The 27,265-nt window shown below is 53.0% G+C and overlaps 1 protein-coding gene across 2 annotated transcripts; it reads left to right on the top strand.

Moving 5' to 3' along the window:
* Nucleotides 1–171: 171 nt before the first annotated feature.
* On the top strand, nt 172–26,823 carry SORL1 (sortilin related receptor 1). Of its 2 annotated transcripts, none has more exons than XM_026038105.1 (47): nt 172–285; nt 792–917; nt 1,046–1,207; nt 1,425–1,492; nt 2,261–2,441; nt 4,061–4,162; nt 4,637–4,806; nt 4,992–5,184; nt 5,261–5,378; nt 5,746–5,819; nt 7,223–7,311; nt 7,426–7,604; nt 8,007–8,193; nt 9,125–9,253; nt 9,470–9,555; nt 10,513–10,685; nt 11,426–11,557; nt 11,682–11,773; nt 12,078–12,324; nt 12,494–12,632; nt 12,799–12,972; nt 13,074–13,187; nt 13,707–13,829; nt 13,921–14,040; nt 15,080–15,202; nt 15,336–15,443; nt 15,743–15,874; nt 16,161–16,292; nt 16,664–16,798; nt 16,886–17,041; nt 17,448–17,597; nt 18,023–18,151; nt 18,415–18,541; nt 19,119–19,288; nt 19,567–19,679; nt 20,065–20,169; nt 20,716–20,788; nt 21,993–22,075; nt 22,354–22,450; nt 22,554–22,738; nt 22,948–23,067; nt 23,161–23,325; nt 23,461–23,635; nt 24,135–24,241; nt 24,876–25,068; nt 25,355–25,567; nt 25,917–26,823. In XM_026038105.1, the coding sequence occupies exons 1-47, from the start codon at nt 196–198 to the stop codon at nt 25,982–25,984; spliced, it is 6,327 nt and encodes a 2,108-aa protein (XP_025893890.1). In that variant the 5' UTR covers nt 172–195; the 3' UTR covers nt 25,985–26,823. The 2 variants fall into 2 exon arrangements, with proteins under 2 accessions (XP_025893890.1, XP_025893889.1); XM_026038104.1 differs by having other exon boundaries at nt 15,077–15,202.
* The last annotated feature ends 442 nt before the right edge of the window (nt 26,824–27,265 follow it).

Raw genomic sequence — 27,265 nt, 5'->3', positions numbered from 1 at the left:
TCCATTGAGCTGTGCAGCCCTCCCGTGCGGTCTGCAAAGCCCGGACTCGCACTGTCCCTGCTCCTCGGTGACCGCTGTGCTTCTGCACCCGCTCTGCCAGCGCCTCCCCTGGCGCCGCTCTTCCCAGCGCGGCGCTCACGGCTCTGCCTCCCTCTCCCTGGTCCGCAGGTCAGCCTCAATGACTCTCACAACCAGATGGTCGTTCACTGGGCGGGCGAGAAGAGCAATGTCATCGTGGCCTTGGCCAGGGACAGCCTCTCCTTGCTGGGTCCCAAGAACAGTGACGTGAGTGTGCGAAGTGGGCGCATCCGGAGGGGTGCTGGTGGCTGGATGCTGGTGGCTCCTTGGCCCCATGGGGAGGGTGGCATCGCTGTGGCTCCAGTCCCCCAGGCACAGGATGGACAGACATTCATCCTGTACTGCAGCCTTGGGCAGCAGGACGGGCTGGAGCAGCAGCCTGGGGTCTCTGCTGACCATGCGGAAGTGGCAGCCAGGAGGCAGGAGTGGGCCAAAAAACGGGAGTCATTATAGTGGCTGTGCTCCTACGCCTCCCTCCCAGCTCTCCTGCAAATCCGGCTGTAGTGCTGCCCAAAAACAGATCCCTGGAGCATAAGGAGCAGTGATGCTCACGAGAGGTGGCAGCGCTGGAGACGGCCGCCCTTCCTTCATCCCGCTGCTTTGTGGCCTCTTCCACCTGCTTCCCTGCCACAGTTTCCTGAAATATCCATAAACAGCAGGAAGAGCCAGGTAGGGAAACACGTGCTCCTCGTGCCGCAACTGCTCCTTTGCAGGTCTACGTGTCCTACGACTACGGGAAGAGCTTTAAGAAGATTTCGGAGCGATTCAGCTTCAGCAGCGGGAACACGAGCGAGGTGGCCATAGCCCAGTTCTACCACAGCCCCGCTGACAACAGGAGGGTAAACTGAAATAACTCACTTGTCTGCACGTGTCAGTACGGAGAACAGTGTTTATTGAGGTTTCAGCTACACGGAGGTCACCGCTCGTCCCCTCAGCCCTCACCTCCCGCCRTTCCCTCTCTTCCCAGTACATCTTTGTGGACGCCTTTGCCCCGTACCTCTGGATCACGACGGACTTCTGCCACAGCGTGCAGGGCTTCGCCATTCCCTTCCGGGCGGCCGAGCTGCTCCTGCATGGCCGCAGCCCCAGCCTCGTCCTGGGCTTCGACCGCTCGCACCCCAACAAGCAGGTGAGCCCCCTCGCCGGCCTCGCTCCGTGGCGCTCTGCCCTTTCCTTAGGGCACTGATGGCTTGCACCCCTGGCCTGGTGCCTGCGGAAGGGGCCCGTGGCTGGGCTGACCGCCTGCTCGCCACTGTGTTTTCGAGCAGTCTGCTTTGAAATCAGCTGTGGCCGGCAGGGCTGCAGGATGCGTGTCCCACGCGTATCTCTGATCTTTGTAATTGCAGCTCTGGAAATCAGATGATTTTGGCCGGACRTGGATAATGATTCAGGAGCACGTGAAGTCTTTCTCGTGGTACGTGCCGCACGCTGGGGTTCCTGCGTCTCCTTTTGCAGCRTCCAGCTCTTGGCTCCCTTGCAGCCTTGCAGGGGATAAGCAGCAGGGGCTGAGCATCCCCTGCCTGGGTGGTCCCTGGTTTGTGATGCCAAAACAGAGGGCAGGGGCTTCTAGCAGATTGTTTTCCTTGCTTTGTTCAAACCCATAGTAAATGACATAGTGCCAGTGACTACCTTGCTAGAGATGCCCGGACAGCCCCTCCCAGGGGTCTCCCCGCACTCGGATCTCCCTTGTGTGGGACATTGCAGGGACTTGTCCCTTGGCATTCTTAGGAAAACCACTCGTCCCGTGCTCACTATCTTTCTGGGGAAATTGCCTTCTAGCAAGTCAGCTGTCTCAACCATGCAGGGACAGGGCTTGGCTCCCCTCTGTTCCTTATCCCTACCATCTCTGTAGCTGAACCACAAGCCTTGCAGCGTTCAAACTGGCTGTTTCATCTAGATTTCCAGCTCCTCCCTTCAAGGTCATATAAGAAGGGACAGAACTAAACAATCAGAGATTGCAAGATCTCCAAGCTAACTACTCTCGACTTTAGCTAATGCGAGAAACACAGAGACCCAGATAAAACAGCGAGGCATCTCCACAGATATGTTTGATTGCATTCCATAAATCAGATCCATTCCCTCTTCCCTGGGGTTTCCCAAATTTCTGGCAAGTGATCAGCTGACACAGTGTGCATATAATAAAACACCCTTTTTTTTGTTATTGTTGTTTGTTTTCCTCCAGGGGTGTGGAGCCTTTGGATAAGCCAAACACGGTGTACATAGAGCGGCACGAACCTTCTGGGGCCTCCACTGTCATTCGCAGCACTGACTTCTTCCAAACCCGAGAAAATAAAGAAATAATCCTGGAAGAGGTGGAGGACTTCCAGCTCAGGGACAAGTACCTGTTTGCCACGAAGTCTGTGGTAAGTAAATCCCCGTGGAGAGGGGAAGGCGAGCGGCCCTTGAACAACCATCCCCAGCCTCTTGCTGCCCCTTTCACTAGGATGGCCCTTTTTGATTAACTCTGCTCTCAACGGGGATCAGCATCCAAAACCTGACGGATGCTGCATCCCAATGCTCCTGCATGCCGCTGCTTGCCCTCCCACGGGGCCCTGCACCGCAGCAGGCGGGCAGCGCTTGCGGCCGCGCTCGGAGACCTCCCCGCGCTTGATGCCAGCGAGCGAGGCAGAAGTAGGTCAGGCTGCAACGTGCGGGAAGCMGGGAAGGAGTGAGAGGAAGCCGGGAAGGAGCGAGAGAGGCCTGTGCAGAAGGGCAAGGCGGAGGGTGGCAGTGGTGTGGGGTGGCAGCACCCTGTTTATGAGCCCGCTTGTCAAGGGCAATTGGTGTCAAAAGCGGAGCGGGTYCAGGCAGGCTGGGTCTGCCCCCGGAGCTGGGAGCTGCATGCGTTGCTTTTCCCCTCACTGCTACCAGCGAATGTTCTTATAAGCCCCTTGCTGTTAAAGCTCACTCTGACCCCAGTGTGCCTGGAGGAGGAGGATGGGCTTGAGGAGCACTTGCAGTTTCTCAGAGATGCCTCGTGCAGGCAGCCTGCAACTTGTAGGGCTTGGCATTCTGCCTGATCTGCAGCCCGCTGTGGTTCGGAGAAGATTTTATCTAGGTTTCCTGTTGGTGTGGGGTAGAAATGAGGAGGATGGTATGTGTGTGCAGAGGAAGCACCACATGCATAGGCCAGACAGGATGGAGAGCCCTAGAAACATGCAGGAGGATGGGAAAATTGTCACCTGTCAGAGCCCGGCGCAGGACCCGCAGCCTTGTGGCTTCTCCTCCTTTCTGTGGGAGTCCTGGTTGCTTAGCAATACAGACCCTGGGGAAATCAGGCCACTTATTTTTGGAGCCTAAATCTGGGTTTAGGTTCTTACCTTAGGCATCCTGTGTGAAAAGCATCGCCCCCACTTCTGTTCCCCTTCCTCTTGGCGCTCACGGCGTTTAATTGCCTCCAAGCGCAATAAGTGTGAAGGGAAGTGCCGACACAGCCATAGAGCAAGGGGAGGAATTAAAGGCAGCCTTCTTACCTCCTCCTGACCTGGGCGAAGGGGGGTGGGCGGGCAGGGGGAACTGTGGGAGGAAAGCTCCTGTTTAGCAATGCTAATCAGCAGGAGCCAGTATTTCCAGCTTCCAGGATGCTGATAAGGACAATCAGCCACTTAAAGATACAGCTCAACTGGGGCTGGTGTATCCCAAGATGAGCTCCAGGTTCCTGTGCAGGACCTGTGTGACATGGAGCTTTCTCAGGGCTCACTGCCCTTCCCCGGGGCTGGGCCCTCAGCAGTAGAGACGAGCACAAGTGCTTCCCCATGCTAAGTGATGCAGCTCGCAGCGTGTGCAGGGAGCGCCTTGCGTACCTGCTGGCTGAGCTCCGGGCTCCCTTTGGCACTGCTCATAGTCGCGGGGTGGCCTGTGCTTACCTGCAGCCCAGCCTTGCAGCTTATGGATTTGCCCCGGCTGCCTTTTGGCTGCTCGGGGAAGCTAGTGTGGTTTGGGGCTGAGCACGTCCCTCACGCTCCCCTCTGCTCTTCCGCAGCGTCTGCCGGGCAGCTCGCAGCCGGCCTCCGTGCAGCTCTGGGTGTCCTTCAACCGCAAGCCCATGCGGCTGGCGCAGTTCGTCACCAAGCACCCCATCAAGGTGAGCGGGCCTTTCCCTGGGGACCTCGTCCTTTGCCAAGGATGCCCTGGCACGGGGCACTTTGGTGTTGCACTGGATGCCACGAGCAAAGGTGTGCAAGGGCCCCTGTTTTACCCCCGGCATGGTCCAGGGCTTTGCCCCTCTGCAACGGTGAAAGTGGATACCAACACAACCTTGCAGTTTAACAAAGGTGACTTTATTCAAGTGAATCACAAACTGGTTTAAGCAAAGGTGACTTTATTCACGGGATGGAATAGCAGGTCCCTGAGCATGCGCTGGCTCCATGAGTCTCGCCGGTAGGGATGGAGGGAAGCTGAAGTGATGTGCTTGGAGTTTGACAAGGAGGCAGGGGATGGGAAGGGCAGAAGGAGGATTTTTAGCTACCTATGAGGAATGCTAAGTGAACTGATAAGCAAACCCTGCTTGCACACCGATGCATATAAAGCCTGCCCATCTGTCCTTTGCGTCCCAAAGGAGTATTACATCGCGGACGCCTCTGAGGACCAGGTGTTTGTGTGCGTCAGCCACGACAACAACCGCACCAACCTGTACATCTCGGAAGCGGAAGGCCTCAAGTTCTCTCTGTCTTTGGAGAACATCCTCTACTACAGTCCGGGAGGCGCGGGCAGTGACACCTTGGTCAGGTAACTTTGGATGCACTGATGTGCTCTACGTCTGTGCGGCTCAGTGGCAGAAGTCGTGTTGTCCCCTCTGTGGTATAACTGGCTAAGGGAATGAAGAGTGTTGGGCATAGTCTCCTCTCAGAGCTTTCCGCTGTGTCTATCCAAGCATCCGTCGAGGGCCGGGACTGACGCACGTGTCCCTGCAGGTATTTCGCCACGGAGCCCTTCGCCGACTTCCACCGCGTGGARGGCGTGCGGGGCGTCTACATCGCCACGCTGATCAACGGCTCGCTCAGCGAGGAGAACATGCGCTCCGTCATCACCTTCGACAAGGGTGGCACGTGGGAGCTGCTGCGCCCGCCGGCGCGCTCGCGCTACGGCGAGGAGCTCAGCTGCGAGGTAGCGCGGGCGGACGCGGCGCGCACGTGCCGGGGACGGGGCGGCTGCGGTGACGCCGCGCGCTCGGCTCTTGCAGGCGGCGCAGGGCTGCTCGCTCCACCTGGCCCAGCGGCTGAGCCAGCTGCTCAACTTCCAGCTGCGCAGGATGCCCATCCTCTCCAAGGAGTCGGCGCCCGGGCTCATCATCGCCACCGGTACGGGGCAGCCTGCCCGGCTCCGCTCTGGCCCCCTTTCCTGCCGCTCTCCGGGCGAGGAGGTTTCCTGCAAACACGGAAATTAATGCGTGTCTCGCCTTTTAGTATGGAAAACAATTTATGGGCTATTTACAAAATGGAGAGCACATCTCGTTTTGTCATGTTTATAGCCACATGTTTCTCCCCAGCTGCTTTTAAAACCTGTAGTGGTCTTTAAAATAGACAGGAATGGGTTTATACTATGAAAAATCAGCTCCTCAATCACTGTCATTTTACTCACCGGGAAAAATAGTTTAGAGGTGGCTGGCTCCACTTAAAGCAATCGCTTTGTACACCTCACGGGCAGTGGTTTTCCTCATTCCCTTAGGCTCCATTGGCAAGAACATGGCCAGGAAGACCAACGTGTACGTCTCGAGCAGCGCGGGAGCACGATGGAGAGAGGTAAGCTGCTTACCTGCGTTTCTCGCTGAGATTTCCCTCCCGTGAGGCAGCCCGGATTGCCTGGACAGGCTCCGTTGTCTTCYAGAGCAGCGAGATGTTGTGCTGGGTTTGGGGGAGCTGGATGCTGTTTGCCAAGTGGGTGTTCTGGGCTGCGGCGGTTATTTGTGGGCTGCCTGTGCTTTTGGAGGCGAGAGGAATATGGTATTTGGACATCTGTAAGCTATTTAATCCTAAGAATTCGGCGGCCGCCTTTTCTTCCCTGTAAGTGCCGCGCGGTCCGGGTTGAGATCTGGGCGGCCAGCATGGTCATGGGGATTCGCTGCGGGGGCTCAGCAGGAAGGATGTCCACAAAGCAGCGACTCTCATGCTCAAACCTCCCCGGGCTCATGGGCAGATTTCTGTTAAATCGCGATTAAAACACGCAGAGGAAGAGCCACCCTACGGCGGGCAGCGCAGAGCTCCTGCGTTACTCAGCCTCTTTGTGCACGGAGCGGTGGCGCGGAACGACCCAGCGTTGTCATTTTTTCAGCTGTGAAACAGTAAAACAGCTTTTTCCTCATCGTTTTTGGCAAGCAGATGCTGAAAGCAGCCTGGGAGGCTTGCTGGCCTCCGGATCGCTTGCATGGTCTCGAAAGGCAAAAGGAAAGAAACCCAATACCTCACAGTGGCCTTTGCAGGAACGTCCCCAAGCGCCTCAGCGTGTACTACTAGCAGAGGCGAGCACGTCTGTGGTTTCTGGTTCCAGGCCGAGCTACCAAGCCCCAGGGGGAGAGGGAAGGTGATGTTGGGTTGGTGGTCACTGCTAGAGCAGGAGGCCCCTGTGAAATACAGGGTTTTCTCAGTGCATGTGGAGGAGCAGCTGGCCCCACGGAGTGCTTTCTGCTCACCTCAGCCCTATTCATCTCTATGCCTCCGAAAAAGCAAACTGAAAACCAAAGCAGAGCTGAAGCCTTTAGCAGGCAGTGGGTCCCGGATTCTCATGCCGAAAGTGGTGTAGGCAAGACTTAGAGAGGGGAGACCGCGTCCAGTTTAAAGCGGTGACAGTTTTTGATGCAGCTCTTACATCAGCACACACCATGCAGGGAGCAGAGTCCGAAGTGCAGCGCTGCTCTTAAACACGGCTGTGTATTTAGCGAAATGGTGCCGCCTGCTCTTGACAACAGATGGTGGCCCRTAAACGCCCGAATCCCTAATGCATCCGGATCCTCGGCCGGGCTGAGCGCCCTGCACTCTTAGTGCGGGTCAGGGAGCGGTTCCTGCGCTCGGCTTCGCTCCGAGGAGCGCGAGCCCAGCTCCTGGCGCGCTTGAGCAGACAGGGTCTCTGCAGCCTGGCGTTGGCGTGTGCAGTGCTCGGGCGTCCCTGACCCCCCTGCTCTTCCCCGTGCCACCACTTCTCTTCCCAGGCGCTCTCTGGCCCCCACTACTACACGTGGGGCGACCACGGTGGCATCCTGGTGGCAATCGCGCAGGGCACCGAGACCGACCAGCTCAAGTAAGTTGGTCACCCGCGCGGCGTGGCGACACCCAGCCAGGCTTCGCTTGTGCCCCGCGTCCCCAGYGTCCTGGAGGACCTGCCTCTGCAGCCGTGCCGGTGCCCCTGCTCCAGGTACAGCACGAACGAAGGGGAGACGTGGAAGACGTTCACCTTCTCGGAGAAGCCGGTGTTCGTGTACGGCCTGCTCACCGAGCCGGGGGAGAAAAGCACCGTGTTCACCATCTTCGGCTCGTACAAGGAGAACGGGCACAGCTGGTTGATCCTGCAGGTCAACACCACTGACGTGCTGGGTAAGGGGCTGGGCGCTGGAGCCCTCGGCGACACAGAGCCATGTCTCCAGCCCCAGCTTTGCACAYTGAACGTGCAGAGAGCATTGGCTGAAAGGCAGCCCGGCCTCGAGCATCACTACAGGCGCTGCTAAGACCTTCTCGTGTCCCCTCCGGAGCCTCAGGTCCCCTTAGGAGCCGCTAAGCCCCACGGAGGGGGCTGCTGAAGGCATTGCACCCTCTGYGCTCTTGGCACCCCGGGATCTAGTAAAAAGAAAGTAGAACAACAACAACAAAAATCCCTCCTGAATGCATGTGCCCATGAATGTTTTATAGCAGACTTCAGCTCTGATTGCTAAGCAGTGTTTTAATCAAAGGGCAGMCAGACTCAGCCTTTTGCTCACCCACCTTTACCACTTCTCCTAGGGGTGCCTTGCACGGAAAATGACTACAAGCTGTGGTCCCCCTCCGATGAGCGAGGCAATGAGTGCTTACTGGGCCATAAAACCGTCTTCAAGAGGAGGACTCCCCACGCAACGTGTTTCAATGGGGAAGATTTCGACAGGCCTGTCATGGTCTCCAACTGCTCCTGTACAAGGGAAGACTTTGAATGGTAAATACCAATTCATTTCTTTGCGTCTGGGTTGTAATGCTGAGATAAATATCTGTGACCAATTGCACAAAGCGAGCAAACACCCAATTTACTAGGCTCTTTTTACCACTGCTTGATTTTATAGAGAAGAGGAAACCAAACAGACTGAAAACATCCTTTCATTAATAACAGGGCATGAGACTTAATTAATGTCTTCAGGGCCATATGGGAGCCTCTGAAAGGTTCTATAGAGCAGCCAAGTATTGTGAATCCATCACCTTCTTGCAAGCGATAGAGGACGATTTCCCATCGCACAGAGCAACCTCCTGCGAGGCAGCTGCTCCTGCTGCAGCGTTTTGCTAAAACTTACCCCTTAGCRAGGCCGTGCAGCCCTCGGATGAGGCAGCCCTGCTCTGGCAGCCAAACGCAGAGCTTCGAGGTTACCTCGGGAACTGCTTTTCAGGGACCGAGCTCAAGGGCAGACCGCTGGTGGGAGCTAATTTGTGCTTGAGAAGCAAAGCCCTGGAGCGGCTACAGAGTCAGATTGACGTGACCTTTTGCAGAGCCTTTTCCAGAGCACAAAAGCGCTGTAAGACCCATTTTCAAGCTGGGCAAAACGGAGGCACGCCCCAGTGAAACAAGACGGCGAGCGGGAGAATCGGGGCTCGAAGCCAGCGCTGCAGCGAGCGCTGCAGCGTGCACTGCCCCATTTACCCTGTTCTGCCCAGTCACCGGGAAGCTCATTTGCAAACTGTTTTTGTATCGTCCCAGTGGAAGAAGCTGCCTGGCCGTGGGATATTATTCAACTCCATAGTGATAATAAGAGAACGGCCTTCTGAGATGCTTTGTGTACTTAAAACTTGATTGCAAAAATAGAGGGGAGCAAAYAGTCTCGCATGGTGCATCTGTCCCTTCTTTCCCATCCCTTCTTACATTATTCTTCTCTTGGCAGYGACTTTGGCTTTAAACTGAGTGAGGATTTAGCATTAGAAGTTTGCGTCCCCGACCCCGAGTTTGCTGGGAAGCCCTATGAGCCGCCAGTACCCTGCCCCGTTGGCTCCACTTACAAGAAGACACGAGGGTACGTGTWATCCCTGGGAAGGGAACCTGGCCTCCAGAACCCCGAGATTTATGCCCTTGTTTTAAAAAACACAGGCGGCAGCTAATGGGAATGCATGTGCAGCCATACTGCACTGCAATGCTTAATTCTAATTAAGAACTAGTGGGTGATCTAGGTGCCCGTGATGTGGTATTTGCAGTTTCCCTTGGCTTAAGCTGCCTGCTGTGTGTGTTGCAGCTACCGGAAGATCTCTGGGGACACATGTGCAGGGGGAGACATCGAGGCGYGGCTGGAAGGGGAGCTGGTGCCCTGCCCGCTTGCTGGTGAGTGCCCGTGGGACGTGCCTGGCCACAGTGCCTCCCTTCATCGCGTCCCTGGCTGCAAATTCCCAGGAGATTCCGGGGAGAAGCTGCAGAGTGCCTGCTAAAAATGCCTTCATCGGCTAGCAAAAAAAAAAAAAAAAAGAATAGATAAGCACATTATCCCCTGCCCTCTCTAGGGAAACCCACGTGCACATAGTCTGGAGAGAGGTGCCACTGCCTGTGGCGGGATGACAGGCACTGGGGCCTGGACTAGCGGACTGCACTGGCACAAACATGCCCTGCAAGGCACAGGAGGACGCCAGCACCTCCTTCCCCTTCCTCCTCCTCCTGCTCCCCACACGTCCCAGGCACCCAAGTGGTTTTGCGCTCCCTGCGCTGCCGGTGCTATTTGCATTCTGCTCGTGAAGCTCTAATGCGATGTGCCAGCGCGAGCGGCGTGATTAGCATGCTGCTGTRCCCGAGCAGGAGGCTGCCGCGAGCGCGGCCGGAGAAAAGCAGCCCCAGAGCCTGCAAAGGGCTCTGAAATAAACCTCTATCCGCCACTCGGGAGCGTTTGCTGCAGGAGGGGTGCCCTGGCAAAGCTTCCGTCGCTCGCACCTCCCGCATGGGAGCTGCAGGAGCGGATCAGTATTTGGTTGTTCCCTGCCAGAATGCGAGTGGAAAGAGGAAGGAGGCAAAGCAGTTCTTGTTGTTCCTGCCTCCTCTCTCAGCCCTCTGCAGCAAACAACAGCAGCAGTGTTCTCCTGGCATGTAGGGGAACAAGGGACACTAGGAGGCTATTAGCGTTTCCTAATTAACCTAATCCTGCTGAGACAAAGGCCCTGTGCCTCCCAACATGGAGGTGCTACAACACAGAGGTGCTAAAACCCGCAGTGGGGGCGGCGGGGGCGAAATAGCCGCTCTTTGCTTTGTGCCCCGCGAGTGAGCCCAGGCCTGACGAGCGCGCGGTCCCCACAGAGGAGAACGAGTTCATCCTGTACGCGACGCGCTACTCCATCCACCGCTACGACCTGGCCTCGGGCGTCAGCGAGGAGCTGCCCCTGGCCGGGCTGCGCGGCGCCGTCGCCCTCGACTTCGACTACGAGCACAACTGCCTGTACTGGGCCGACGTCACCCTGGACATCATACAGGTGGGCTGGCGGGGAGCCCGGGCGGCCTCGTCCTCCAGCGGCAAGCGCAGCGTCCTGCCGTGTCCCACCGTGCCACACCATGTGCCACCATGCCCCAAAGCATAAGGGTCATTGCCCTGTGACTGACCTTCACACACAACCAGCCTTAGAAACCYATCTCAGCCAGGTTTGTCCCCAAATTCTGTCCTAACTCACATGCTGCTCAAGCCAGTGAGCTTTCCATGAAATTTCAATGTCTATATGGTTCTAAAACGCTGTAGCTAAGCTCCCAGAATGCAAGAACAAGGATTTATTTCCAGCCAGGTGGGAAAGCTCCACAGCTTGAGCTCCCACGTGTGCACTTGGGACCAAGAGCTTCCCTCTCCTCAAAGGCAAGGCGTCCTCTTGCCTTCTGAGGTGCCACTCAACAAGACTCAGAAGGCAGTACYGAGCACTTTGCAGAGCCCGCCCATAAAAGAAAATATTGACAACAACACCCTACACAAGCTTAGCATTTCACCCTGCCCTTACTAGCCMAAAATTCCTGCTGTTCCTCCCTGCTCCGGTCGCCTGTCACCTGCATCATTGCCACCTTGCACTGTGGACGCAGGTGCAGAGCAGCRGGGCTGTAAGCACAGAAGGGCTTTGAAATTTGAGCTCTTGTTTTAGGTATTTTGCCTTTGCGAGCTTCCTGGCACACCTGACTGCTAACCTCGAGGCTGTGAGAGCTTCCTGTTTATTTTTCTTCTTTTATTTTTTAGCGTCTTTGTCTCAACGGCAGCTCTGGGCAAGAAATAATCGTAAGCACTGGGCTGGAAACAGTGGAGGCTTTGGCCTTTGAACCCCTTAGTCAGCTGCTTTACTGGGTCAATGCCGGGATTCCCAAAATTGAGGTATGTCTACAACCTCCCGTGCTAAAACCAGATGGTTTTGCATTTGTGCATCCATCTGGATGCCAASTCGAGGTCTCAATGCTGATGTGTCATTACTGACCCTCTTTCTTTGTCACTACTGCAGGTTGCCAATCCGGATGGAGACTTGCGACTTACTGTCCTCAACTCCTCCATCCTGGAGCGCCCCAGAGCACTGGCTCTGGTTCCCCGGGAAGGGTAAGCAAGAGATCACCATGGTTAGYGGGAAGGGAGTCCAAGACTGGCAGTTGCTTTGTGTTTCGATCCATSCTTTCTTCTCAGACCTGCACATTTCCACTGGTGATGAACTTTCCTGCTGGTAAAGCTGCTCTAGTTGGTGGGGTGTGAGGAGCTGTGCTGTGCTCAAATACAGCAACCAAAGGAGGGTTTCACCTTCTTTTTTGGCTTTTTGCACTTCCGAGGTGTTCTCTGCTCTATAAGCTGTCTCCTTGTGCTGAGTAGTTTCACCACCATTTCCCATTATCTCTCCGGCTCTCGCYAGGCTGATGTTCTGGACCGACTGGGGAGACTCCCAGCCCGGCATTTACAGAAGCGACATGGACGGCTCTTCAGCCGGCTGCATCGTTTCCGAGGGCGTGCGGTGGCCCAACGGCATTTCCGTGGACGAGCGCTGGATCTACTGGACGGAGGCCTACATGGACAGGATCGAGAGGGTGGACTTCAACGGCCTCCAGCGATCCGTGATCCTCGACAGCCTCCCTCACCCCTACGCCATCGCTGTGTTCAAGGTATTTATGCAGGGCCTCTTCTTAACCGGGTAGAGATGCACACGGTGTCCACGGTCTTAGGCAGGGGATTGGGCTTGAGGCGTGTTTAGAGCAGCGGATCTGGCTCCCGGGAGTGAGCGGGGATGCGCTGAGGACCCCCTTGCCCTGAGGAGCAGAGCTTGTGTTCCAGAACGAAATCTACTGGAACGACTGGTCGCAGCTGAGCATTTTTAGAGCGTCCAAAAACAGTGGCTCCAGAATGGAGATTTTAGTCGGGCGATTAAACGGTATCATGGACATGAAGATATTCTACCGAGGAAAGACGACAGGTAACCTGGGCGCGCATGCAAGTGGCCTTTCCTTGGGACACTGATTTAAAAATCAGTGTTGTGACAGCCCGGGAAGTCTGTTAAGGTCCTTCGTGTCCTTGGGAGCAATGCACTAGGTAAATCCAGGTGTCCCCGTATCCTCACGGAGCCCCTTCGCCCTGTYCAGGGGAGAACGCCTGCATCGCCAAGCCCTGCAGCCTGCTCTGCCTGCCCAAGTCCAACAACGGCCGGAGCTGCAAGTGTCCCGAGGGCGTCCCCAGCACCAGGCTGCCTTCCGGGGAGCTCCGCTGCGACTGTCCTCGCGGCTACGTCATGAGGAACAGCACCTGCGTCAAGGAAGGTACCTCCGTGCTCCCTTCTCCTAGCTGGGAGGCCGTGGTTTCTGCCGCTTTGAGGCCCCCTGGGACTGACACCAGCCCTTTCCTTCCTCCTCTGCACCAGAAAACACCTGCCTGCCGAACCAGTACAGATGCTTCAATGGGAACTGCATAAACAGCATTTGGCAGTGTGACAACGACAACGACTGCGGGGACATGAGCGACGAGAAGAACTGCCGTAAGTGTCCCGAGGCAGTGCCTGCCCRTCCTGCTTACAGCCCTGCTGTGTCAGCAATGCGCCAAGCTGCTGGTCTACACTCCCACTGTAGCTGCAGGGACAGTACAAGTGCTGTCATCCCAAATGGACTGCATGGATTGTACCCTGCAGGAGCCTGGCTTTTAACCCTGGCCAGCTCAGGGCTACCTGAGCTTGACACCTAGGGGAGAGTGATGCAGCTTTGGTGCATGCTAGAAAGAGGGCCAGGTTTCAAATATGGAATCAGCAGAGGACTGGACACTGGGGAGATGCTCTGCATCCTATTTCATACTTATTAAGAGGTCATTTTCCTGCTAGAAAAGAGAGAACAGCCAAATACAGCCTTTCCCCTGGTCCAACCTCTTAAAGCAAAGAGACAATAAGAGCATCCCTGCCCTGCTGCTCGAGGCGCGCGGTAGCAATAGCACAAACGAAGCAATAGCAGCTCAGGCTGTGGACCAGGCGTGCACGGTCCTGACCCCCTCTCACCTGCTTTGGCAGCCACGACRGTGTGTGACGCCGAGAGCCAGTTCCGCTGCCGGGGCTCGGGCACCTGCATCCCGCTCTCCTACAAGTGCGACCTGGAGGACGACTGCGGCGATAACAGCGACGAGAGCGGCTGCGGTGAGCCTCAGGGAGCGGGGGCGGCTCGGGCTGCAGCGAGGCCGGCGCAGGACGCGCTTCCGAGGCCACTAATCGCACACCCTGCCCGCAGAGGCGCACCAGTGCAGGGGCGACGAGTTCAGCTGCAGCTCCGGCATGTGCATCCGCCTCTCCTGGATGTGCGACGGCGACAACGACTGCAGGGACTGGTCCGACGAAGCCAACTGCACCAGTAAGCCCTTCGGCGCGGTCTCCGAGCTGCTATTTCCTAGGGAAAGCAACGGCTTTTTCCCAGGGATTAGGTTGAGCTCAGCAAGGGGCTCCTCACCTAATCGTGTTGCCCAAGTAGTTTGAGGGGCTAGGCTGGTGTGGTCCTGGGTTTACACCTCTTGTGCACCAAGTGTTACATCCCCGAGTCTGATTTTCTATTTGCCATAACACTCAACCATCCTGTGCAACACAGTGCAGAACTACTGTCCCCAAGCTGCCTGCCAAGCTCCAACAGAGACCGCTTCTCATGAGAGAAGCCAACAGGAAAAAACATACCAATCTCTTTRATTAAAATTTCCCCTGGGTACTTGCTGGCTGCCGGAGCGGGGCACAAGGCTGAGGAGCATCCTTTGGGATCTCTGCACGCTGGAGCCTCCGCCGAGGCTGCTTGTGGCAGCAGAGGTTTAAGCATTTCACTGGGGATCCCAGTCGTTAGTATTCAGTCAGCGCAGCTATGTAAGGAGGTTTAATTTATATTGGTATCACTTATCTGTCATATGAGTTTCTCCAGAGAGAATTACTACGGGAACCTACTTCAAAACGCATATCGGGTTTGTTAAGCCGAAAGTTGAAATTATCTAAGAGGATCACAATTATTTGAGAAACATTTCATCTGACTCCACCAGCTGCATTTATTGCTCTTATCTAAAATAATTACATTTCACACTGAATACCTAATAGAATATTACTGCCACAAGATTGTAGCATTTTGAAGTATCTGCAACTGCATGTCACCAGCRAACCTTAAATTCAGTAGCGTGCAATTTAATTAAGCCGAACATTGCTTTTCCTCTAGAGAATGATGAGTGCTCTCCTGGTTGGAGAAAGGTATTCATTTTTAAAGGGACACTGTGCAGTAGGCTTCGACCCATTTAAACCCAACAGGAGCCTAAGGCAGGCCAGGGTCCTAATCCCATTGGGACATGCTGGGGCGTAAGTGCGCGGCGCAAGCCTGCCGCGGCGAGCCCAGCTCAGCGCCCGTGCGGCTCCGCTTCCAGCAGTGTCCCACACCTGCGAGGCCTCCAGCTTCCAGTGCCAGAACGGGCACTGCATCCCGCAGCGCTGGGCCTGCGACGGCGACGCCGACTGCCAGGACGGCTCCGACGAGGACCCTGCCACCTGCGGTAACACGCATGGGGACGGCTGGGGCAGAGCCAGCGATGCAGACTTGGGGAGGCAACTCCCATCCCCTCAGGGAGGGGATTTTCGTTAAGAGCAGCTCTATATAACGCAACATCACTGACGTCTGAATTTCAGAGAGAAAGTGCAATGGCTTCCAGTGCCCCAATGGTACCTGCATCCCAACCAGCAAACACTGCGATGGCATCAATGACTGCTCCGACGCCTCGGATGAGCAGCACTGTGGTGAGTACCAGGGCCGCGGGACCCGGCGGGGACCCAGGAGCAAAGGCACGTGGGGAGGTCTGAGCTCACACTCATCTGCTCCTCCGTGCAAGGCCAAGCGGGTGGGATAGCACAGGGACAGGAGGGGAGGCTATGGCAGGGACGTGTCTAAATTGTGCYGAGCTGCTGGTACCGGGATGCAGTACCTGGTGAGGCAGCACGCATKCATAGAGAGCTCGGACTATTTGCCAGGGAAGCTGTCTGCACCTTGACAAAAGGCACTGCCCTTCCCTGCCTTTCCGTGCCCCCCATCTCCGCAGAGCCCCTGTGCACCCGCTACATGGATTTCGTGTGCAAGAACCGGCAGCAGTGCCTGTTCCACTCCATGGTGTGCGACGGCATCGTCCAGTGCCGGGACGGGTCGGATGAAGATGCCAGCTACGCGGGATGCTGTAAGCGTGGCAGAATGCTCTTGTGTCAGACTAAGGCAATCTGTACAAAATGAGGGGTTGATGGAGAAGGAAACCAATGCTCAGAGAGGGGACTGCCTTGGCCCAGTACCCCAAAGCCAACAGTGCTCCAGAAAGGTGGCCCTGGGCTACAGCACTTGACTTTTCAGTCCATAGCTGCCTTTTGATGTGCTCTGTCCTCTCTCTAGCATGACGTGCCCCTAGCCCTTGTACTAGAGCAGCTGGCTGTGGGGTGGACAGCTCAGGACAGCTCTCGTGTCCCCTGCAGCCCAGGACCCCGAGTTCCACCGCACCTGCGACCAGTTCAGCTTCCAGTGCCAGAACGGCGTGTGCATCAGCCTGGTGTGGAAGTGCGACGGCATGGACGACTGCGGCGACTACTCTGACGAAGCAAACTGTGGTGAGCCCCCTTCACGTTTGTATACACCCCAGACATATCCGTGTACACCTAGAGCGGACACATACAACGTTCCGCTTGCACCCTGCACCATGCCTTACCTAGAGAGCAGCATCACTGTCCTCGTATTACAGCCAGAGCGAAGCACAGTGAAAACCTGACACAGACAGCACAGATTGCGGTTGACCAAGTCAGAGAGGAACCTGTTTGCTCCACAGATTAGCAGCCCGAGGCAGCCTAACCAAGCTCAGTATTGAGCAAGGCTCCCTCGGCAGCTTTGGGAGCTGCACACAGGCACCCCAAGCAGCGCGTGCCCCTTTTGGCACAGCAGCCTCGGCCCCTCGGGGCTCACGGTGCCCTGCTCTCCTCGGCAGAAAACCCCACGGAGGCCCCCAGCTGCTCCCGGTACTACCAGTTCCAGTGCGGCAACGGGCACTGCATCCCCAACAGGTGGAAATGCGATGGCGAGAACGACTGCGGCGACTGGTCGGACGAGAGGGAGTGCGCGGGTAGGGCGCGGGCGGCGTGCGGCGCTCCTCCCGCTCGTGTTTCGGGCCCCTAGCAACAGGCCCGGCTCTCGCCGTTGGGCTTTTCAGGGTCTCCAGCTCTTCCCGTGTCCACCTCGGGGCCCACCACGTGTCTGCCCAATCGCTTCCGCTGCAACAGCGGCGCCTGCATCGTCAACAGCTGGGTCTGCGATGGCTACAAGGACTGCGCCGACGGCGCTGACGAGGACGCCTGCCCTACTCCGCGTGAGCCTCCCTTGGCCTTTGCCCTTTCCCTTCTCTGTCGTGCTGCGCCTGCGAGCACTGTCCACCTTCCCGTCTCCAACACCATGGGGAACACGTTCCCAGGGCAACTTTTCAGCTCCCATCTCCGCTGCAGGTGCCAGCCAGGCCTGCTGTGCTCGGAGCTGGTGCAGGTCACCCCATCCAGCACTACCAGTGCCTGTATCCCCCTTTCCTGGCTTTTCCAGCCCTCTACAGTCAGGAGAGAGTAGGGCTCGGAGACCTAGCGAACAAAACCCAAATCTAAATACCTGTTAGATGGGAAGATGTTGCCATCTAGTGGAGCTGGGGCCTGRGGACAGCTGTGGTGGCAGCAGGGTGGCCTGGCGGTGCCCAGTGCCCTTCCTCAGCGTGCTGCATGCTCCACCAGGACCCAACGTGACGGCCACCTCGCCGGCACTGCCCGGCCGCTGCGGCAGGTTCGAGTTCGAGTGCCAGCAGCCGCCCAAGTGCATCCCCAACTGGAAGCGCTGCGACGGCTCGCGGGACTGCCCGGACGGCACCGATGAGAGGAGCTGCCGTAAGTGCCGCGGGAAGAGCTCGGCCGAGCCCTTTGCAAGGGCGCGTGCCCTCAACAGTCCCGCTGCCTTGCAGTAAAGGCAGGAGTACCGTTTTCAATAGCCCCCAAAGAGCGCCCATCCYGCTAGACAAGGCTGCTATTGAGAAATCAGGCGCAGCACAGAAGTGTCACATGCCTCGGGTGTCATGCCTCCCGGATGGTCTTGCAGAGGGTGGATGGCAGTGGTGTCCTGGACCTTCACCGGGAAAGAGGAGGGATGGGCTCCAGGTTCTTTCCATAGTGGATGTGAGCATCCCGGGGGATGCAGCAAAACAGCAATCCAAAAGAGCCCCATTAATGGCACGCTGTGTGTGACACGCGGCCACCCCAGGAGCAGCACAGCGCGTTTGGCAGCCGTKACCCACACAGCTCTGTGCCCCTTGCAGCCACGCACAGCAGCCCGCCGTGCCCCAACGGCTACCGGTGCGAGGACGGTGAGGCCTGCCTGCTGCTGACRGAGCGCTGTGACGGCTACCTGGACTGCTCGGACAGCAGCGATGAGAGGAACTGCACTGGTGAGCAGCGGCCCCGCGATCAGCATATGCTTTGGGAGCAGCTAGGAGCATCAGGGCTACGTTCTGCCCTGAGCGGTCTGCTCTTCTCCATCAATAACCCCTTCCCTCAACTCTATTTTGCCACATTTGGATGGTGCAAATAGTCCCTTGAGTGCTTATTGCTATTTCTACCCTCTCATGCGACACACTTAACTCTTGTCCCTGTTCTGTGTAAAGGGGACTGCTTTCCTCCAGTAAAATTGCTTTCCGCACTGTCTGCCTAGATGACACCATCGTGTACAAAGTCCAGAACCTCCAGTGGACAGCTGATTTCTCTGGCGATGTCACATTAACATGGGCTCGGCCAAAAAAGATGTCCTCGACCTCCTGTGTCTACAACGTGTATTACAGGTACAGTGCATCTTACAGACTCGTGCACGACCCGTTGCTGTTTGTGTCAAAGAAAGGATGGGGGAAGCACGAGCACCACTAACAGTATTTGCGTGTTTACAGCCAAGCACCAAAACAAATCTGGTCTTGAAAGACGGGAAAATTTGCAATCCATTTCTATTTAACATTTTTCTAATACTTTGTTACAAAGGAGACCCAAAATAGCTCTTTGAAAAGGACATGTGTGAAAAGCTCTCTGTCTTCTAGAGTGTTTACTTTGACAGTAGTATGGGCATATTTGTTTTTTGTTTTCTGCTTGGGTCTTGTCTTTGTGGGACCACTAACAATGAGAACAAAGTCAAGAAATTAGAGCACAGCAGTGATGGAAACCTCGGGGGACAGCGGCTCTAAGGCACTGCGTTATATTTAGTTTGTRCTTTGAAACGCTTCCTTTTCAAGTTTGTTATGTGGCTTTACTGAAGAGGAAAGGAAGATGCAAGTTCTCAAAACATAGTTAGATATTTTGTCCTTCAGGAGCCGCTGAGCCCCCTCTCTCACTGAACCTCCTCCCGAGTGAAGTGCTTTGCCTCTCGTGCAGGACAGTTGGCGAGAGCATTTGGAAGGTTTTGGAAACACACAGCAACAAAACGAACAGCGTTTTGAAAGTCCTCAAGCCAGACTGTAGCTATCAGGTGAAAGTCCAAGTGCAGTGTCTCAGCCGCGTGTACAACACCAACGACTTCATCACGCTGCGCGCACCCGAAGGACGTAAGCAGACCCGCGGGGACRTTCCCCTTGCCTCGTCCCTGCTAGGGGGTGACCGCAGAGGTAGCCCCTGTGCAAACAGAGGGGGCTGCTCCCCCATTCACACTCTGCCATTCAATTCCGCCAGCAAGGAACGAGATAATCTAGCTGCATGGTGAAGGTTAAAGCAAAGATGAGGAAAAAGACAAAAGACCCTCTGAGAGACCCTGTCCTGCTTTCCCTCCATGGTCTGGACACCGTGATGGTGGCTGTGCTGCTAATGCCTGTGTTTCTTTCCCCAGTACCGGATGCTCCCTTTAACCTTCAGCTGTCCCTAAGAAAAGAAGCCGAGGGGGTGGTGACCTGCTGCTGGAGCCCTCCTGTGAATGCCCATGGGCTCATACGGGAATTCATCGTGAGTCCTGCTCGCGCCGGGGCCAGGCCTACCTCAGACGTGGGGCAGGAGCCCCGCTCGTCCCTCAGAGCAGAGCGGGTCCTAGGGGCTCCTGGCAGCAGCAGTTCCCTTCTCCGAACATCTCTGAAGAGGGTGAAGGGTCCTCAAATAAAGGGGTCCTCAAATAGGACCTTTGCAGAGGGYATCTGCTGCAAAGGTTAGGCAAGAGAAGAGAAGTACTGCAGGACTCGAGGTGGTACCACCATCCTYAAATCCATGATTTCATTTCTGGCTCGCTTTCCAAGCTTTTAGAATTCAATATAGTGTCATTCTGACCCAGAGGGACGTGTCACCTTGTGGTAGTGGAGAAGGGAGAGCCCTGATTGCTTGTTTCCGCGCTTCCCAGGTGGAATACAGCAGAGGTGGATCCAAAGAGTGGTCATCAATGAGAACTACCAAGAACTATACAGAGATCAATAACCTACAGGTCAACACGTTATACACTGTTAGAGTGAGTATTTTGAAAGCTTTAGTTATTGCTGTACTATCAACGCTCTCATTATTTTCCTTTAGATGATCTGGGAACTGAGCATCAACTTTCAACTAACTATTAGAAAGTTTGTTGTTAAAAATCTGCCCTTTACTGTCAAACCACAATGGGGATTTGGTATTTGCACTGGTGACATGTATAGTTTCACGGCCTAAATTCTGCCCCTTGATTTGCTCTTTCACCCAGGAGACCAGGCTGTGTTATGAAATCTGCACTATTAATTGCCCGTTTCAAAGTCATTGCCATTGCACCGGATCTGGGCCAGAGATAAATTTGCTCCTAACTGTACCACTGAGAAAAGAAAAGCTATACATGTGGAGAACATATACATTTGGGAGACACAGGATAATTGCAGACTGAACTGATAAGATAGGAAACCAAAGTCTGTAAAGTGAACTCTGTTAAATGCACCCTCTGCTATTGTCCGTCTAACTCATTCTCTGCCTGCATTGCACAATGTTGGCAGTGTGCACTGGTTCATATTAACTAACTCTCTCATTTGGAAAGGTTGCTGCAGTAACTAGTCGGGGAGTGGGAAACTGGAGTGATTCCAAATCCATAACCACCACAAAAGACAAAGGTAAGCATTGCTGTTGTTTTACTTCAGATCAAATTGGATAACATACCAAATCCTCTAAGAATTACCCTGAAATGTTAACATCAACATGCCCACCACCATCTTTTTTCTTTATCCTTCCCTGCGGGGTGTTTTACAATCTTCAGCAACTTTTYTCTACTGTTTCACTTAACTTTAACTGCCTGCAAGCTCAGTGGTGAGTCTGAGCCAGTCATTGGCTCTTCCTCCGTGCCCTGGCCATGGTGCAAAGGATGGGAGGTCTGCCCTGGAAATGCACCAGAAACGTGTCCAGAGGGTGCCCCTCTCTCCTGGGCCACAAGTAGATTCCCAAGGATTTTAGTAGCCTAGACCCTACCTTCACATAGCCAAGGTGCATTACCATTAACTCCTTCAGTACTTCTGCCTGACAGGACATCCATTCCTTCCTTTCCCTTTTAGTTTATGTTGGTTTCTGCATTTCATAGAGGCTGGACCTCTAAAAGACCATCAGGGTTCCCAGGAGCTATCACAGCACCGCAGTCATTCACTCACAGACAGCAGACAAATGGAAACAAAACAATAAACCATTTCCCACTGCAATGTTTTTGAAAAGCCTTTTAGGAATCATTTGTATTCATGACAACTTCTTTATTTTGAAAACTATATTCTGATGTCAGCACTGCCTGCCAGCTAATTTGTCAGATAAAAGTGCATCCTCACGGTGCTGACAAAGAAAGGAAAGAAAACAACACGCTAAAATTCAGGATTCCTCCTAAGATGAAGAGCATGAATACCTGATTATTAGAGACAGCTACAGAGGTAAAAGAAGTCTGTAACGTCCTTCACTTTGATTTACATTGGAGCTTTGCAGCTGTCCATACTGACAGCTCCTGGTCTCCCACCACTGATAATGTGGACTGTAATACAGAGCTGTCCCAGGGAGTTCAGCAGTAAAATACCTGTCTGGTCCTCTCTGTGTGCACCCAGTGCCTAGCAAAACACAGATGTGTAAGGCAGCTTTTAGGTGACTGATCTGAGAAAACAACAACAGACATTACTTTTATATATCACTGCCTTTTCTGTGGGACGTGTGTCTTAGACATGCAAGCTTGGCCTGCTAAGACCAGGGAAACTCTTTGTCTGATATTTGCTCACCATTGTGAAAGCCTGTGTTCTTCTCATCTCCTCTAAGTGTTAAAATAACAGCAGTTTCTTGCCTTCCTTCCAGTCATTCCTCCACCTGTCATACATATCGAGAGCTACAGTGAGGACTCCATAAGTTTCACCCTAAAAATGAATACTAACATCAAGGTAATTTTTTGATCTTTTCTACTAAAACAGCAGCTAAGGAAAGGAAAAGTGGAGCTGATGAAATATGGAGCTGATAAAACTTGAAATATTGGATGGGATAGATAAGATCACCCACTTAAGTATTGTAGCTATGTTTGAACACGAATTGTTTCATATTGATTTATTACTTAATACTCATCAGTGGTCCCAGACACAATACTAAGATTTAAAATGGTGAAACTTTTCCTGCATTCAAAAAACAGCTGAAGACATAGTTTATATTTGTTGCTACTCGACAGGTCAGCGGTTATATTGTGAACATCTACTGGACCTTTGATACACACAGGCAAGAAAAAAGGACTCTGATCGTAGAAGGAGAAAAATYGCTCCAGAAAGGTAAACTCTTTACATGTAAAATTTTCCTCCTTGAGTCAAATCCGAAGGGAATTTGTTGGTGARGGTTATAGGCTTAGTCTTGCCAATCTCTCTCCTTCCTCAGTGGCTAATCTGACAGCGCAGACACCCTACGAAATCTCCGTGTGGGCTAGGACGGAGCTGGGCGACAGCCCTCTGGCCTTTGCACGCGTTGTGACCACTGGGACGAGACCTGTGTCCCCAAGTCTCAAAGCCAAGGCCATCAACCAGACCGCGGTGGAGTGCAACTGGACCGGACCAAGGAACGTTGTAAGCTGCCGATCCTCTTTTCTCACCCATGAGAACAGGGTCTAGATCCGAACCTCAAAACACAAGTAAATCTCCCAGAAGTGGCCAGTGGGATCGAATTCCACAGGCCTGAAAATGTTAAACCTGGAAAAACTGCAGCAAGGACCTGCTGCCCCATAAGCACAGGCAGAGACAGCATTTCTGTTGCTTAGCTGTTCTCTCCTCCACAGGTCTATGGCATCTTCTACGCCACATCCTTCCTCGAACTCTATAGGAGCCCACACAACAGCACCACCACCTCTCACAACATGACCGTGATGGTGAACAGAGATGAGCAGTACTTGTTCCTGGTGGGCTCCTTCTCCCTCCTCCCCGCAGCGCGGGCTCCGTTTCGGTGCCGCCGAGCCAAGGCACAGTGCTAACCGCTGCGTCCCCTCTTTAAGGTCCGCGTGCTGTCTCCCTACCAAGGGCCACCCTCCGACTATGTCGTGGTGAAGATGATCCCGGACAACCGGCTCCCTCCCCGGCACCTCCACGCTGTGCTCACCGCAAAGACCTTTGCGGTCATTAAGTGGGAATCGCCCTACGACTCGCCCGACCAGGATATGGTAACTTCTCCGTAGGATTTCGTATGAGTTTTGCCCCCAGGGGTGATGTTTCAGCATAGTATGAGATTGCTAGCAAGCCTGCAGGAAAGTGAGATTTTCTGTCACTCACTGCATGCACCTTTTCTCCCCCTCCAGTTATACGCTGTTGCAGTTAAAGATTTAGTAAGGAAAACAGATAAAATCTACAAAGTGAAAACCCGAAACAGCACGGTGGAGTACACCATCAAGAAACTCGAACCAGGAGGCAAATACCACGTTATTGTTCAACTGGGAAACATGAGCAAAGAGTCCAGTATGAAAATCAACACAGGTAAAGGGAAAAATATAACTGTTTGGGTCACCTGTAAATTCTTGCAGCACTGTCCAGGAAAGGGAATCCCATGCCAGTCCCTGAGCCCTCTGCTATATCCCACTGCCCAACAGAGCAGAGGGCTCTCACTGTTCTGGCATCACTTATCGATCTCTCACTACCCAAGTGTCCGTCCACCTCCCAGCKAAAGCAATTAGGAAAGCAAGCAAACAAATAAACAACAGTATCTTGGCACGGCGGCCCGGGAATTTTTCTCCTGCCTACATGGAGATGGGAGCAACACCTTCTTTTGCCATGTAGAGGGAGTGGAATGTTGTTATTGCTCTGCCATAAAATAAAACACTGACTGCTCATATGCTACAGTGTCCTGTCCTCCAGGACAGCCTTTTGTATGCAGAGTATTGCGTTGGTCCTTAAAAAGTACTGACTTTCCAAGTGACCTCACTGCTCTTGTTTACGCTTTAAACCCAGTCTGTTTTTCTCTTTTTGTCATTTGCAGTTCCCCTGTCTGCACCAGACGCCTTAAAAATAATAACAGAAAATGACCATATTCTGCTGTTTTGGAAGAGTTTAGCACTTAAGGAAAGCAATTTTAACGAAAGCCGGGTAAGTGGCACCCCTGTGTCCTCAGTCGTATAGGCCCTTGGACTCTTTCAGACTCTATAAATACATGAGCACGCTCCTAAGTGTCCTTGTTAAGCCTTCTATATGGAGCACACTTCAATTCACGGCACAGCTAAGGTGTAAGATCCAATCGGCTGCTTTTGACGTAATTATGCTCTTGAGAAAGGTCACCTATCACACGTGGGAAGGACTGGGAACTGGCCTCAGCCGCCCAGGTCAGTAAGCGCACCAATAGCCTCTGAGAGCTGTTATCATTTAAGTTTTGATAGGAAATCTGTGAAATGCTCTGTCAGGACCTGGGCAGGTGGAAATCTATGTCAAAAAAAAAGGTCATTGTTGATGGACTCCATTTTTGGGTGGTCTCCTGTGGATGCTAAGGACAGAGCGAACCAGAGAGACTGCATATTTCTCCTTACGCTGGCCAAGGTCAATGCACACTGCCTGGAGGAAGCTTTGCTATTGCTTTCTGAGTCAATAGACCAAACACATTTCATCAAAGCTAAATTCAAGAGCAAAAACAATTTTTAAAGACCTGTCAGAAGAAGCAAACCTAACCTCTGCCACTCCGCGCAGCTGAGTAATTTGGGATTTGTGCTTTTATTTTCACAACTCTCAGGGTTATGAGATTCACATGTTTGACAGCTTGATGAACATCACGGCTTATCTTGGGAACACCACCGAAAACTTCTTCAAAGTGTCCAACCTGAAGATAGGTCACAACTACTCCTTCACGGTTCAGGCCAGGTGTCTGTACAGCGGACAGATGTGCGGAGAGCCAGCCACGCTTCTGTATGATGAGCTAGGGACAGGTAAATCACTGGCTTTTTCTTTCTCCCTTTTCCTTAACGCAGACTAATGAAAGCTTCAAAAACTGTCCAGAGAGGAGTTAATAAAATATTACATAGTCAGTCAACGTGGTGTTTGCATCCTTGCAAGGCAGGCTAGAATAAATCATCGTGCAGCTTCCTGAATGTGAACGTTGCGGCGATTTGGCCGTATTTCAGTTTGGCTTGATGAACAGGGCATTGACCCAGCAGCAGGCAGAGGAACGTGGTTTCGGTTGCGAACGTCACTTCTGTCCCTCCTGGCCCGCAGGTGAGGATTCCTCCGCATCGAGAAGCGGCAGCTCCACGGACGTAGCGGCCATCGTGGTGCCGATACTGTTCCTGTTGCTTGTGACGCTGGCGATTGGATTTGTGGTGCTGTACATGAGGCACAGGAGACTGCAGAACAGCTTCACGGCCTTCGCCAACAGCCACTACAGCTCGCGCCTGGGCTCGGCCATCTTCTCCTCRGGTGACGATTTAGGTACGTTGCTCCATGCCGTGGACTTTAAGGACAACTCTAAGGACCTGAATTTAGCCACAGAGCTAATTTCTGCATCATGCCTTGGATTATCTTTGGCATGAAAAGCTCTAAGGGTTTGGTYTTGTTCGAAACATATAGAATCATAGAATCATCATAGAATGCTTAAGGTTGGAAGGGACCTCAGAGGTCATCTAGTCCAACCAACTATATATAACCCTATATAGTATAACCCTATATATAGTATAACCCTAGCCCACAAAAGTTATTTCTTCAGCTAAAGAACCCCCTTTAGTACAAACGAGCTCAAATTTGGATATCCCTRTAACAGAGCTTTGGGTTTGTTTTCCAGGAGATGAGGATGATGAAGCTCCAATGATAACTGGATTTTCAGATGATGTTCCAATGGTCATCGCATGAAGCACGTTTCCCATTGTAAAAACCAAATGGTGTAAATATTTTATTTGATAAAAATAGTTGATTGTTTATTTTAAAAAGCACTTTGAGTTGCAATACGTTATTTTTATATGGGCCAAAAAATTTTAAAAAATACACTTTGTAGTAATCAACTGTGAATCGCAAACTAGGTTGATTTAGTAACAAACTGCTTTGATTTAACATTAATTTAGTCTTACAAGGCTATGCTTGCTGGGCATGCTCTTAAGTCTGTGAGATACTTTCCGTTGACTAAATTGGCTACTCATTTTATTTTTCTAAGACAAGAATAAATTTATTTAAAAATAATTCAGGAGATTATATATGTAGAGAGAAAAAAGTAATATAGTCCCTGAAAGTTTTGCTTTTACTGAAAAAAAAAAATCCTTTGGACTTTGTTTTATATGGAAGTATTTTTGTTGTGTTAATTTATTGGGAAATCTGCTTGAGAACAGATTTCCAAAGTCGTCAGACATCGTACACATTACTGTGTAGAACATGTGCCACTTCATCATGCAAGGCAGGAGTATTTTGGCATCCCCATCATTGTTCTTGCCATGATAATAAAATTCCTTATTTTTACATATTTCTCCCATTGTTAAAGGACCCACAATCTCTCAGGAAACTGAGACGCAGATAGACCAGGACTCTAACCATGAGCTCAAAACCCATAGACAGCAGCAGGGTTTAAGTGAGCACTTCAGTGTGTTGCTAATCTGGGCCACAGGGCCTAAAACAAGGTGTTTAGGTTGCTACAGGCAACCCCAAAGTGGAAAACAGCCTGGGCGGATGAAGGGCAGTGGTGCCAAAGCACATCACACTGACAGAACTGTAGTCTGTGTCAGTCAATTGACTGAAAAAAACTGGCCATTCACCGTCTTTAAAACACTCATCCCAAAACACCTCTTCCAGCATAATTAGAAAAGCCACTTCCCTCTATGGAGCATCTTTAAGATGCTCCTATGTTGACAGGACAGAAGGGGGAGCCTCCACTGTGCAAAACTAGGCAAGTGCTTCACTTACAGCTTTGCCACAGYCTTGCAGAGCGGCAATTACTGCAAATCTAAGCTCATTTGGATTACAGTAGGGATCCAGTGCTCCTCCTTAAAAGTAGCTGAAATCAAACCTTCCCCTTATATATAAGTAACACATATATATATTCATCACTAGTCATTTCGCATTTACCGTAGACATAATACTGCCTCCCGAGTTCCAAAGTAGAAATGTGTGGTTACCACTGTCTACCTTTCTTTGCAATAACAAAAT

This window comes from Nothoprocta perdicaria, unplaced genomic scaffold, assembly GCF_003342845.1.
Source record: "Nothoprocta perdicaria isolate Ctin4 unplaced genomic scaffold, notPer1 scaffold_201, whole genome shotgun sequence".
NCBI classification, from domain to species: Eukaryota; Metazoa; Chordata; class Aves; order Tinamiformes; family Tinamidae; genus Nothoprocta; species Nothoprocta perdicaria.
This window is presented reverse-complemented; position numbering and strand designations above follow the sequence as displayed.